Source organism: Zonotrichia albicollis, chromosome 26 (genome assembly GCF_047830755.1).
Source record: "Zonotrichia albicollis isolate bZonAlb1 chromosome 26, bZonAlb1.hap1, whole genome shotgun sequence".
NCBI classification, from domain to species: domain Eukaryota; kingdom Metazoa; phylum Chordata; class Aves; order Passeriformes; family Passerellidae; genus Zonotrichia; species Zonotrichia albicollis.
In genome coordinates, this window is record NC_133844.1 from 5,778,538 (window position 1) to 5,793,191 (window position 14,654).

General features: G+C 45.2%; 1 protein-coding gene across 2 annotated transcripts in view; it reads right to left on the reverse strand.

Moving 5' to 3' along the window:
• XPO7 (exportin 7) overlaps positions 1-14,654 on the reverse strand; it is a 77,758-nt gene that overhangs the window by 24,077 nt on the left and 39,027 nt on the right. For both annotated transcript variants that reach the window (XM_074559054.1, XM_074559053.1), the window contains exons 12-17: positions 14,020-14,213; positions 12,951-13,056; positions 9,425-9,560; positions 7,121-7,194; positions 4,607-4,687; positions 948-1,011 (exon numbers count right to left, since the gene is read on the reverse strand). In XM_074559054.1, coding sequence (XP_074415155.1) covers positions 948-1,011; positions 4,607-4,687; positions 7,121-7,194; positions 9,425-9,560; positions 12,951-13,056; positions 14,020-14,213 — 655 coding nt within the window. The remainder of the gene's footprint in view (positions 1-947; positions 1,012-4,606; positions 4,688-7,120; positions 7,195-9,424; positions 9,561-12,950; positions 13,057-14,019; positions 14,214-14,654) is intronic.

Genomic DNA, 14,654 nt, shown 5'->3' on the forward strand with positions numbered 1-14,654 from the left:
ACCCTGGAGAAGGAGATGGAATTCCAGAGGATGGAATTTTCTTTGGGAATTTTCTTCTTTGGGAATTTTCTTTGGGAATTTCCTTTGGGAATGTGGCGCTCACCATCCCCCTAAAAACCAAAATATTTCACCCCCAAAAAAACCCCAAAAAAATTTTCCAGCACCACAGAAACCCCGGGGAGGGAGATGGAATTCCAGAGGATGGAATTTTTGTCGGGAATTTTCTTTCTTTGGGAATTTCCTTTGGGAATGTGGCGCTCACCATCCCCCTAAAAACCAAAATATTCCACCCAAAAAAAAACCCAAAAAAATTTCCAGCACCACAGAAACCCCGGGAAGGGAGATGGAATTCCAGAGGATGGAATTTTGGTTGGGAATTTTCTTCTTTGGGAATTTTTTTTGGGAATTTTCCTTGGGAATGTGGCGCTCACCATCCCCCTAAAAACCAAAATATTCCATCAAAAAAACCCCAAAAAATTTTCCAGCACCACAGAAACCCTGGAGAGGGAGATGGAATTCCAGAGGATGGAATTTTCTTTGGGAATTTTCTTTGGGAATTTTTTTTGGGAATTTTCCTTGGGAATTTTCTTTGGGAATGCGGCGCTCACCATCCCCCTAAAAACCAAAATATTCCACCAAAAAAACCCCCAAAAAAATTTTCCAGCACCACAGAAACCCTGGGGAGGGAGATGGAATTCCAGAGGATGGAATTTTCTTTCTTTGGGAATTTTCTTCTTTGGGAATTTTCTTTGGGAATTTTCCTTGGGAATGTGGCGCTCACCATCCCCCTAAAAACCAAAATATTCCACCCAAAAAAACCCCAAAAAAATTTTCCAGCACCACAGAAACCCTGGAGGGGGAGATGGAATTGCAGAGGATGGAATTTTCTTTGGGAATTTTCTTTGGGAATTTTTTTTGGGAATTTTCCTTGGGAACGCGGCGCTCACCGTGTGGTTGTTGAGCATGAACTGCACGGCGCTGAGCTTGACCAGCTTGCGGACGCTGCTGTAGGTGCAGGGCGTCAAGGAAGAGGCAGCGAGGATGGGATGGACGGAATTCCCAAAAAATTCCATGGGAATTGGCCAGGGAAAGGGTGGGAAAATGGGATTGGGGCTGGAATATTCAGAAAATTGGGAATTTTATGGGTTTTTTATAAGGGTAATTCAAATTTTGTAAATCGCGGCTTGGGGAGAGCCTTGGTGACCGTTGGGGAAAAACTCTGGAATTTCTGGAATTCCTGTAAATTCTGGAATTCCAGGAAATTCTGGAATTCATGGAAAACACTTCCAGGGAAAGGATGGAAAAATGGGATTGGGGTTGGATTACTCAGAAATTGGGAAATTTATGGGTTTTTTCTAAGGATAATTCAAATTTTGTAAATCTCGGTTTGGGGAGACGTCCTGGGGAAAAACTCAGGGTCTGGAATTTCTGGAAATTCTGGAATTCCTGGAATTCCTGGAAAAAACACTCCCAGGACCAGGCTAGAAAAATGGGACTGGGGCTGGATTATTCAGCAAATTGGGAATTCTTTGTTTTTTCCAAGGACAATCCAAATTGTGCAAATCTCAATTTGGGGGAGAGCCTTGGTGACCATTAGGGAAAAACTCAGGAACTTCTGGAATTTATGGAATTTGTGGAATTTCTGGGAATCACTTCCAGGAAAAGGCTGGAAAAATGGGAATGGGGTTGGATTACTCAGGAAATTGGGAAATTTATGGGTTTTTCTAAGGGTAATTCAAATTTTGCAAATCTTGGCTTGGGGAGAAGTCCTGGGGAAAACTCAGGGTCTGGAATTCTTGGAAATTCTGGAATTCCTGGAAATTGTGGAATTCCTGGGAATCACTTCCAGGACCAGGCTGGAAAAATGGGATTGGGTCTGGATTACTCAGAAATTGGGAATTGCCTGGATTACTCAGGAAATTGGGAAATTTATGGGTTTTTCTAAGGATAATCCAAATTTTGAAAATCTTGGCTTGGGGAGATTTTGGCTCGGTGATCACTGGGGAAAAACTCAGGAATTTCTGAAAGTTGTGGAATTCCTGGAAATTCTGGAATTCCTGGAAAATAATTTCCAGAGCCAGGCTGGAAAAATGGGATTGGGGCTGGATTACTCAGAAATTGGGAAATTTATGTTTTTTTCTAAGGATAATCCAAATTTTGAAAATTGCGGCTTGGGGAAAGCCTTGGTGACCGTTGGGGAAAAACTCAGGAACTTCTGGAATTCCTGGAATTTGTGGAATTCCTGGGAATCAGGCTGGAAAAATGGGATTGGGCTTGGATTACTCAGGAAATTGGGAATTTTATGTTTCATCCAAGGATAATCCAAATTTTGTAAATCTCATCTTGGGGAGAAGTCCTGGGGAAAACTCAGGAACTTCTGGAATTTATGGAATTTGTGGAATTTGTGGGAATCACTTCCAGGACCAGGCTGGAAAAATGGGATTGGGGCAGGTTGATTCAGGAAATTGGGAAATTTTATGTTTCTTCCAAGGATAATCCAAATTTTGTAAATCGCGGCTTGGGGAGAGCCTTGGTGATCACTGGGGAAAACTCAAGGTCTGGAATTTGTGGAATTCCTGGAAATTCTGGAATTCCTGGGAATCACTTCCAGGACCAGGCTGGAAAAATGGGAATGGGGCTGGAATATTCAGGAAATTGGGAAATTTATGTTTTTTTCTAAGGATAATTCAAATTTTGAAAATCTCAATTTGTGGAGAGCCTTGGTGACCCCTGGGAAAAAAATCCAGGCCTGAAATTTCTGGAATTCCTGGAATTTATGGAATTCCTGGGAATCACTTCCAGGCCCAGGGTGGAAAAATGGGATTGGGCCTGGATTACTCAGGAAATTGGGAATTTATGGGTTTTTCTAAGGATAATCCAAATTTTGAAAATCTCATCTTGGGGAGAGCCTTGGTGACCCCTGGTAAAAAAATTCAGGAACTTCTGGAATTCCTGGAATTTATGGAAAACACTTCCAGGCCCAGGCTGGAAAAATGGGATTGGGCTTGGATTACTCAGGAAATTGGGAATGTTTTGTTTCTTACAAAGATAATCCAAATTTTGTAAATCTCATCTTGGGGAGACGTCCTGGGAAAAACTCAGGGTCTGGAATTTATGGAATTCCTGGAAATTCAGGAATTCCTGGGAATCACTTCCAGGACCAGGCTGGAAAAATGGGATTGGGCCTGGAATATTCCAGAAGTTGGGAATTTTATGTTTTTTCCAAGGATAATCCAAATTGTGCAAATCTCAATTTTGAGGAGAGCCTTGGTGACCGTTGGGGAAAAACTCGGGAACTTCTGGAATTCCTGTAAATTCTGGAATTCCTGGAAGTTCTGGAATTCATGGAAAACACTTCCAGGACCAGGCTGGAAAAATGGGATTGGGGCTGGATTACTCAGGAAATTGGGAAATTTTATGTTTCTTCCAAGGATAATCCAAATCTCGGCTTGGGGAGACATCCTGGGGGAAAACTCAGGGTCTGGAATTTGTGGAATTCCTGGAATTTATGGAATTCCTGGGAATCACTTCCAGGACCAGGCTGGAAAAATGGGATTGGGCTTGGATTACTCAGAAATTGGGAAATTTATGGTTTTTCCAAGGATAATTCAAATTTTGTAAATCTTGGCTTGGAGAGATGTCCTGGGGAAAAACTCAGGGTCTGGAATTCCTGGAAATTCCGGAATCCCAGGAATTTATGGAATTCCTTGAAACTCTGGAATCCCAGGAATTTATGGAATTCCTGAAACCTCTGGAATCCCAGGAATTTATGGAATTCCTGAAACCTTTGGAATTCCAGGGATTTATGGAATTCCTGAAAACCTCTGGAATCCCAGGAATTTATGGAATTCCTGGAAACCTCTGGAATCCCAGGAATTTATGGAATTCCTGAAAACCTCTGGAATCCCAGGAATTTATGGAATTCCTTGAAACCTCTGGAATTCCAGGAATTTATGGAATTCCTGAAAACCTCTGGAACCCCAGGAATTTGTGGAATTCCTGAAACCTCTGGAATTCCAGGAATTTGTGGAATTCCCAAAACCTTTGGAATCTCAGGAATTTGTGGAATCCCAGGAATTTGTGGAATTCCTTGAAACCTCTGGAATCCCAGGAATTTATGGAATTCCCAAAAACCTCTGGAATCCCAGAAATTTACGGAATTCCCGAAAAACCTCTGGAATTCCCGGAAAACCAGCAGCCACACCACAACTCCCCGTGGAAAACTCCAACTCCAACGGAATAACCAACACCCAAATCCCCAATAACCCACAGCCCTGCCGGCCTCATCCCGCCCTTAATTCCAGGGATTTGTGGAATTCCTGAAACCTCTGGAACCCCAGGAATTTATGGAATTCCCGAAAAACCTCTGGAATTCCCGGAAAACCAGCAGCCACACTGCAACTCCCTGTAGAAAACTCCAACTCCAACAGAAATAACCAACACCCAAATCCCCAATAACCCACACCCCCGCCGGCCTCATCCCGCCCTTCTCCCCCCTCATTCCCACAAATCCGATGGAAAAGCGGGAATGTGGGGGTGCTGCCATGGCAGGGGAATTTTGGGATGAGCTTTTCCCGAGGATTTGGGAATTTTTTCCGAAGGATATCCGATGGAGAGGTCGTTGAGCAGCTGCAGGGTCTTGGAGGTGATCGGCTCGCAGCGGCCCCAGTACTTCAGGTTGGTGATGCTGCCGAGGAAAAACATGGAATTAGAGGGGATTTATGGGATTTTTCCAGGTTTTTTCTGGGAATTGTGGGTGGTTTTTCCACAGTTTTCACGTCTCTCAATAGCACGGAGAAGAAAATTGGGAGGGGAATGGCCGGGATGGTGAAAAATGGGAAAATTGTGCTGTGGGAATCTGGGATGCTGGGATAGAAATGGAATTCTGTGGGATCCCAGGTTACAGCTGGAATTCTGTGGGGCTGGAATTCTATGGGATTGGATGCACTGGAATTTCTGGGATTGGTTGTACCTGGGATCCTCTGGGATTGGTTACACCTGGAATTCTTTGGGATCCCAGGTTACAGCTGGAATTCTGTGGGATTGGTTACAGCTGGAATTTCTGGGATTGGATGCACCTGGGATTCCCTGGGATTGGCTGCCTCTGGAATTTCTGGGATTGGTTACACCTGGAATTCTGTGGGATTCCAGTTTGCACCTGAAATTCTCTGGGATTCCAGGCCCTTGGAATTCTGTGGGATTGGTTAGACCTGGAATTTCTGGGATTGGATGCACCTGGGATTCTGTGGGATCCCAGGGTACATCTGGATTTCTGTGGGATTTCCTACACTTGGAATTTCCGGGATTGGTTACATTTGGAATTCTCTGGCATCCCAGGTTACACCTGGGATCCTCTGGGATTGGTTACAGCTGGAATTTATGGGATTGGTTACACCTGGAATTCTCTGGGATTCCAGACCTCTGGGATTCTGCAGGATTTGCTGCCCTTGGAATTCTCTGGGATTCCAGGCCCCTTAAATTCTGTGGGATTGGTTCCAGCTGGAATTTATGGGAATGGTTACACCTGGAATTCTGAGCCATTGGTTATCCCTGGAATTTTTGGGATTGGCTGCCCTTGGAATTTGTGGGATTGGTTACATCTGGAATTCTGAGGGATTCCAGGCCCCTTAAATTCTGTGGGATTGGTTCCAGCTGGAATTTCTGGGATTGGTTACACCTGGAATTCTCTGGGATTCCAGACCTCTGAGATTCTGTGGGATTGGTTACACCTGGAATTTTTGGGATTGGCTGCACTGGAATTTTTGGGATTGGTTCCAGCTGGAATTTCTGGGTTTGGTTACACCTGGAATTCTCTGAGATTCTGTGGGATTGGTTATACCTAGAATTTATGGGATTGCCTGCCCTTGGAATTTTTGGGATTGGTTACATCTGGAATTTCTGGGCTTGGTTACACCTGGAATTAGGGGATTGGCTGCACCTGAAATTTTTGGGATTGGTTCCACCTGGAATTTCTGAGAATTCCACACACGGAATTCTGTGGGATTGGCTGCACCTGGAATTCTCTGGGATTCCAGACCTCTGAGATTCTGTGGGATTGGTTACACCTGGAATTTATGGGATTGGTTCCAGCTGGAATTTATGGGAATGGCTGCCCTTGGAATTTCTGGGATTGGTTACACCTGGAATTCTGTGGGATTGGCTACACCTGGAATTTTTGTGGGAATTTTTGTCCTTTGGAAAATCCCATCCCAAACTCCCCGAGCTCCCTACACCAATCCCAGCTTTTCGGGGTGAGGAATTCCAGGAATTCCAGGCCCCTTAAATTCTGTGGGATTGGTTACAGCTGGAATTTTTGGGATTGGTTACAGCTGGAATTTCTGGGAATGGTTACACCTGGAATTTTTGGGATTGATTGGTTAAACCCGGAATCCTGTGGGATTGGTTACACCTGGAATTTTTGGGATTGGTTATACCTGGAATTATTGGATTGGCTACACCTGGAATTCTGTGGGATTGGTTACACCTGGAATTATTGGATTGGCTACACCTGGAATTCTGTGGGATCCCAGGCCCCTTAAATTCTGTGGGATTGGTTACACCTGGAATTTCTGGGAATGGCTGCACCTGGAATTCTCTGGGATCCCAGGCCCCTTAAATTCTGTGGGATTGGTTACACTTGAAATTTTTGGGATTGGTTACATCTGGAATTCTGAGGGATTGGTTATCCCTGGAATTTTTGGGATTGGCTGCCCTTGGAATTTCTGGGCTTGGTTACACCTGGAATTTCTAGGATTGGCTGCACCTGGAATTTTTGGGATTGGTTCCAGCTGGAATTTCTGGGATTGGTTACACCTGGAATTCTCTGGGATTGGTTACACCTGGAATTTCTGAGAATTCCACACATGGAATTTCTGGGATTGGTTCCAGCTGGAATTTATGGGATTGGCTGCCCTTGGAATTTTTGGGATTGGTTACACCTGGAATTCTGTGGGATTGGCTACACCTGGAATTTTTGTGGGAATTTTTGTCCTTTGGAAAATCCCATCCCAAACCCCCCGAGCTCCCTACACCAATCCCAGCTTTTCAGGGTGAGGAATTCCAGGAATTCCCAGGAATTCCCAGGAATTCCCAGAAATTCCCAGGAATTCCCGGCACTCACATCTTGCCGATGAAGACGCTCAGCACCATGGTCTCGTCGTTCAGCCCCAGCACCTCCGACAGCCTCCGGTACAGCTGCTCCCAAAAAAAAATATGGAAAAAAAGAATTCCAAAGTGCCAGGAAAAATGGGAATTCTCCCAAAAAATCGGATTTTCCATCTCCGGGAAAAAGGGATGTCGAGGGGTTTTTACATTGTGTCAAAATTCTGATTTTTTTCTGATTTTTCTTCTTTTTTGTCTTAGCAGTATGGCTTGAGATTAAAAAAGGAGGATTTGGGAAAATTCCCTAAAAATTTCCTAAAATTCCCAAAAAATTCCCTAAAATTCCCTAAAAAAAATTTGGATTTTAACCATGCTAAACCTCCAAACACAGCCAAAATTCTCGGGTTTTTTTAATTGGAAAAATGGATTTGACATCCCCAAAAATGGATTTGGGGAAATTCCCTAGAAATTCCCTAAAATTCCCAAAAAATTCCCTAAAAATTCCCTAAAAAAAATTGGATTTTAACCGTGCCAAACCTCCAAACACAGCCAAAATTCCTGTTTTTTTATAATTGGAAAAATGGATTTGACATCCCCAAAAATGGATTTGGGGAAATTCCCTAAAAGTTCCCTAAAATTCCTGAAAAATTCCCTAAAATTCCCAAAAAATTCCCTAAAATTCTCAAAAAAATTCCCTAAAATTCCCTAAAAAATTCTCTAAAAATCCCCTAAAATTCCCTAAAAAAAATTGGATTTTAACCGTGCTAAACCTCCAAACAAAATCAGGATTTGAGTGGATTTCACTGGAATTTTCCCTGGGAATTGTTTCGATCCCAATCTTTTTTAATTGGAAAAATGGATTTGACATCCCCAAAAATGGATTTGGGGAAATTCCCTAGAAATTCCCTAAAATTCCCAAACAATTCCCTAAAATTCCCCCCAAAAAAATATTGGATTTTCACCGTGCTAAACCTCCAAACACAGCCAGGATTTTTCTGGAATTCTCCCTGGGAATTGTTTTGATTCCAATCCAATTTCTCCTCCATGGGATTTAATTTCAGGAAGAATCCCAGAAAATGGGATTTAATTCCAGTTAAAATTAGAAGAAATCCCAGAAAATGGGATTTAATTCAGGAAGAAATCACAGAAAATTTAATTCTGGGAGAAATTACAGAAAATGGGATTTAATTTCAGGTCAAATGAGGAGAAATCATAGAAATGGGATTTAATTTTAGGAGAAATCATAGAAATGCGATTTAATTCAGGGAAAAATCACAGAAAATTTGATTTAATTTTAGGAGAAATTACAGAAAATGGGATTTAAATCCAGCTAAAATGAGGAGAAATCATAGAAATGGGTGGGATTTAATTCCAAGAAGAATCACAGAAAATGGGATTGAATTCCAGGAGAAATCCCAGAAAATGCGATTCAATTCAGGGAGAAATTGCAGAAAATGGGATTGAATTCCCAGAAGAATCCCAGAAAATGGGGTTTAATTTCAGGAGAAATCACAAAAAATTTGATTTAATTCCAAGAAGAATCACAGAAAATTTGATTCAATTCTGGGAGAAACTGCAGAAAATGGGATTTAATTCTGGGAGAAATTACAGAAACAGGGATTTAATTTCAGGTCAAATGAGGAGAAATCATAGAAATGGGTGGGATTTAATTCCAAGAAGAATCATAGAAAATGGGATTTAATTTCAGGAGAAATCCCAGAAAATTTGATTTAATTCTGGGAGAAATCACAGAAAATGGGATTTAATTCCAAGAAGAATCACAGAAAATGGGATTTAATTTCAGGTCAAATGAGGAGAAATCATAGAAATGGGATCTATTTCTAGGAGAAATCCCAGAAAATTTGATTTAATTCCAAGAAGAATCACAGAAAATGGGATTTAATTTCAGGAGAAACCACAAAAATGGGATTTATTTTGAGGATTTGGGGATTTGGGGTTTGGGGTTTGGGGATTTGGGGTTTTGGGGATTTGGGGGTTTGGGGATTTGGGGTTTTGGGGATTTGGGGTTTGGGGGTTTGGGGATTTGGGGTTTGGGGATTTGGGGTTTTGGGGATTTGGGGATTTGGGATTTGGGGATTTGGGGTTTGGGGTTTGGGGATTTGGGGTTTTGGGGATTTGGGGTTTGGGGTTTGGGGTTTGGGGGTTTGGGAATTTGGCAATTTGGGGATTTGGGAATTTGGGGTTTGGGGTTTGGGGATTTGGGGATTTGGGATTTGGGGGTTTGGGAATTTGGGGATTTGGGGATTTCTGGATTTGGGGTTGGGGTTTGGGGTTTGGGGTTTGGGTTTGGGGTGGTGCCCACCTTGGAGGATTTCTGCACCTGGTCCCCGATGTAGATCTTGCGGAACTGCTCGAAGAAGCTCAGCATGGCCAACTCCAGCTTCTCATTGCCCGCCTGCGCCAGCCGAGAGTCCGTCAGGTTCATCAGCTGCAGAACCCTGGGCAGGGAACGGGAATGGGGAAAGGAAAGGGGGGAAATGGGGAAAGGGAAAGGGGGAAAGGAAAAGGGGAAAGGGGAAAGGGGAAGGGAAAGGGGAAAGGGGGAAAAGGGGAAAAGGGGGAAAGGAAAGGGGGGAAGGGGGAAAGGAAAAGGGAAAAGGGGGGGAAGGAAAAGGGGAAGAGCAGGGGAAAAGGGGAAAAGGGGGAAAAGGGGGAGAGAAAAGGGGGAAGGTAAAGAGGAAAAGGGGGGAAGGAAAGGAAAAGGGAAAAGGGGGGAAAGGAAAAGGGGAAGAGTGAGGGAAAGGGGGCAAGGAAAGGGGGAAATGGGGAGAGAAAAGGGGGAAAAGAGGGGGAAGGTAAAGAGGAAAAGGGGGAAAAGGAAAGGGGGAAAAGGGGGAAAATGGGGGAAAGGAAAAGGGGAAAAGCGGGGGAAAAAGGGGAAAAGGAAAGGGGGAAGAGTGAGGGAAAGGGGGGAAAAAGGGGAAAGGGAAGGGGGAAATTGGGGAGAAATGGGGAAAAGGAAAGGGGGAAAGGGGGGAAAGGAAAGGGGGAAGAGGGGGAGAGAAAAGGGGGAAAAGAGGGGGAAGGTAATGAGAAAAAGGGGGGAAGGAAAGGGGGAAATGGGGGGAAAGGAAAGGGAAAGGGAAAGGGAAAGGGAAAGGGGAAAGAAAGGGGGAAGAGGGGGAGAGAAAAGGGGAAAAAGAGGGGGAAGGAAAGGGGGAAAAGTAAAGGGGGAAAGGTGGGAAAGGAAAGGGGAAAAGGGGGAAAGAAAGGGGGAAAGGGGGGAAAAAGGGGGGAAAGGAAAGGGGGAAAGGGGGAGGGAGAAGGGGGAAAAGAGGGGGAAGGTAAAGAGGAAAAGGGGGGAAGGAAAGGTGGGAAAGGAAAGGGGGAAAAAGGGGAAAGAAAGGGGGAAATGGGGGAGAAAATGGGGGGAAAAGGGGGAAAGGAAAAGGGGAAAGGGGGAGAGAAAAGGGGGAAAAGAAGGGGGGGTAAAGAGGAAAAGGGGGAGAAAAAGGGGGAAATGTGGAAAAGGGAAGGGAAGGGAAGGGAAGGGAAGGGAAGGGAAGGGAAGGGAAGGGAAGGGAAGGGAAGGGAAGGGAAGGGAAGGGAAGGGAAGGGAAGGGAAGGGAAGGGAAGGGAAGGGAAGGGAAGGGAAGGGAAGGAGAAAGGGCAAAAAGGGGGGGAAGGAAAGGGGGAGAAAACAGAAAACAGAAAAAGGGGGGAAAGAAGAGGAAAAGTGAGAGAAAAGTTGGGGAAAAGGGGGGAAAGATGGGGGGAAAGTGAAAAAGGCGGGGGAAACAAGGAAAATGTGGGGGAAGGTGGGAGAAAAGAGGGAGAAAAGGGGGGAAAGGGGGAGAAGAAATGAGGGAGAAAAGGGGGGACAAAAATTCAATTTTCCCTGCTCCGTCCCCCTCAGTCTCTGTTCCAACCCAAATTCCCACTGGATTCTAATCCCAAAACCCCAGGTCATTACATCATAAAATCCGAATTTTCCAAGCCCAACATTCCCACTAATCCCCAGCATTTCCATGCCAAATATTCCCTAATCAATAATGAATGAACAATTCCTTTTTCCACCCTCATTCCCTGTCACAACCCAAATTCCCACTGGATTCAGAGCTGGAAAAATGGGAATAACGCTCTCCCATCTTTCTGGATTTAATGGAATATCCCCTGTGGATTTAATGGAATATCCCAACAGGATTTAATGGAATAACCCAGCTGGATTTAATGGAATATCCTGGCTGGATTTAATGAATTATCCCAGCTGGATTTAATGAATTATCCCATTTAATGGAATATCCCATGTGGATTTAATGGAATATCCCAGTGGATTTTGCTGGAATTCCCATGTGGATTTAATGGAATATCCCAGCTGGATTTAATGGAATATCCCATTTAATTGAATATCCCATGTGGATTTAATGCAATATCCCCTGTAGATTTAATGGAATATCCCAGGTGGATTTAATGGAATTGCCTGGGTGGGTTTAATGGAATATCTGGAATATCCCCTGTGGATTTAATGGAATATCCCAGCTGGATTTAATGGAATATCCCAGTGGAATTTTGGTGGAATTCCCAGGTGGATTTTGCTTGGAATTTCCTGGGTGGATTTTTCTGGGATGTCTTGGTGAATTTTGCTGGAATTCCTGGATGGATTTTCCTGGAATATCCCAGGTGGATTTTGCTGGAATTCCTGGATGGATTTTCCTGGAATATCTGGAACATCCTGGGTAGATTTTGCTAGAATTCCTGGGTGGATTTTGCTGGAATATCTCAGTGGATTTTGCTAGAATTCCTGGATGGATTTTCCCGGAATTCCTGGATGGATTTTCCTGAAATATCTGGAACATCCTGGGTAGATTTTGCTAGAATTTCCGGGTGGATTTTGCTGGAATATCTCAGTGGATTTTGCTACAATATCTCAGTGGATTTTGCTAGAATATCTCTGTGGATTTTGCTGGAATTCCTGGATGGATTTTGCTGGAATATCCCAGGTGGATTTTGCTGGAATATCCCAGGTGGATTTTGCTGGAATATCCCAGGTGGATTTTTGTGAGATATCCTGGATGGATTTTCCTGGAATATCTGGAACATCCTGGGTAAATTTTGCTAGAATATCTCAGTGGCTTTTGCTGGAATTCCTGGATGGATTTTGCTGGAATTCCTGGATGGATTTTCCTGGAATATCTGGAACATCCTAGGTAGATTTTGCTAGAATTCCCGGGCGGATTTTGCTACAATATCTCAGTGGATTTTCCCGGAATTCCTAGATGGATTTTGCTGGAATATCCCAGGTGGATTTTGCTGGAATATCCCAGGTGAATTTTTGTGAGATATCCTGGATGGATTTTCCTGGAATATCTGGAACATCCTGGGTAAATTTTGCTAGAATATCTCAGTGGCTTTTGCTGGAATTCCTGGATGGATTTTCCTGGAATATCTCAGTGGATTTTGCTAGAATTCCCAGGTGGATTTTGCTGGGATATCCCAGGTGAATTTTTGTGAGATATCCTGGATGGATTTTCCTGGAATATCTGGAACATCCCGGGTAGATTTTGCTAGAATTCCCAGGTGGATTTTGCTGGAATATTTCAGTGGATTTTGCTACAATATCTCAGTGGATTTTGCTGGAATTCCTGGATGGATTTTCCCGGAATTCCTGGATGGATTTTGCTGGAATATCCCAGGTGAATTTTTGTGAGATATCCTGGATGGATTTTCCTGGAATATCTGGAACATCCTGGGTAGATTTTGCTAGAATTCCCGGGTGGATTTTGCTGGAATATCTCAGTGGATTTTGCTGGAATTCCTGGATGGATTTTCCTGGAATTCCCGGATGGATTTTCCCGGAATTCCCAGTGGATTCCCCTGCAGTTCCCTACCTGCAGACCAGCTCTCCGTCCATGGCGTCCTGCTCGTCCGTGCTGGCGAAGGAGACGCGGCCGCCGATGACGGCGCCGATGATGTACACGAGCCACGTCAGCCGCCCTGGGGACACCGGGGACACCGTCAGGGCTGGCAGCACCCTGGGCACCCCCAGCGGCCACCCCGGGGCAAAACAAATCCCAAATAATCCATTTTTCCCAAAATAAATCCGTTTTCCCCCTGGATAATGGAATGAGCTGCAGGACAGCACCATCTCCAGCCAGTGAGGAGGGGAAAATCCACAGCCAGAGCCCAGAGCAGGGAAAGAGGGATGGGATGGGATTGGGATGGGATTGGGATCCATGGGGTGGGATTGGGATCCATGGGATGGGATTGGGATCCATGGGATGGGATTTATGATAGGACTGGGATCCATGGGATGGGATTTATGATAGGATTGGGATCTGTGGGACGAGATGGGATGGGTAGCACTGACTAGGAAACCCCTCCCAAGGAGCAACCACGCCATCCCTCCCCTCTGCAGAGACTTCCCAGTCCAGCTCCCTTGGTTAGGAGCCCCCATTCCCTGTCCAGGCTGACCTTCCTGCACGGCCAGGTCCATGGGGCTGGTGGTGACATGGATGGGATGGGATCCATGGGATGGGATTGGGATCCATGGGATGGGACTGGGATCCATGGGATGGGATTGGGATCCATGGGATGGGATTGGGTTCCATGGGATGGGATTGAGATGGGATTGGGATCCATGGGATGGGATTTGGGATGGGACTGGGATCCATGGGATGGGATTGGGATCCATGGGATGGGATTGGGATCCATGGGATGGGATGGGATCCATGGGATGGGATTGGGATCCATGGGATGGGATGGGATCCATGGGATGGGATTGGGATCCATGGGATGGGACTGGGATCCATGGGATGGGATTGGGATCCATGGGACGGGATGGGCAGCACTGACTAGGAAACCCCTCTCAAGGAGCAACCACGCCATCCCTCCCCACTCTGCAGGGACTTCCCAGTCCAGCTCCCTTGGTTAGGAGCCCCCATCCCTGTCCAGGCTGACCTTCCTGCACGGCCAGGTCCATGGGGCTGGCGCTGGCGCTCTGCAGCAGCTCCTGGTAGGACTGGGCGGCCTGGTCGAAGAGCTGCACCAGCAGCGCGCACGTCTTCTCGTACTCGCAGCGCCCGATGGTGGACAGCTGGTCCAGCTGCTGCTGCACCAGCCCCGTGTCCTCCAGAGGGTCCTCCAGGCCATCCCTGCAAAGAGCACACGGAAAATGGGGCAGGGAACTCCCAGGAGCAGCAGCTCCCTGGTTTTACTGACAGGAGGTGCAGGTTGGAATTCACACAATTGCGGAATGGTTCCGTTTTCCCCACGGAATTTGGGTTGGAAAAGGTTTCAAGCACCTTCCATTGGACAACATCTTTAATGGCCTGCTGGCCAAATTAACCAGGAATTTCAGAGCACGATGTTGTGAGTAAATTCCCAGTGCTTCCAGAGGGAAAAGAGAAGGAAAACAAAGCAGGAAGTTGTGATTTGTGTTGTTTAACTCAAGTCTTTCCCACAGAATTTGGGTTGGAAAAAGTTTCAAGCACCTTCCACTGGACATCTTTAATGGCCTGCTTGCCAAATTAGCCAGGAATTTCAGGGCACACTGTTGGGAGCTAATTCCCAGTGCTTCAAGAGAAAAAGAGAAT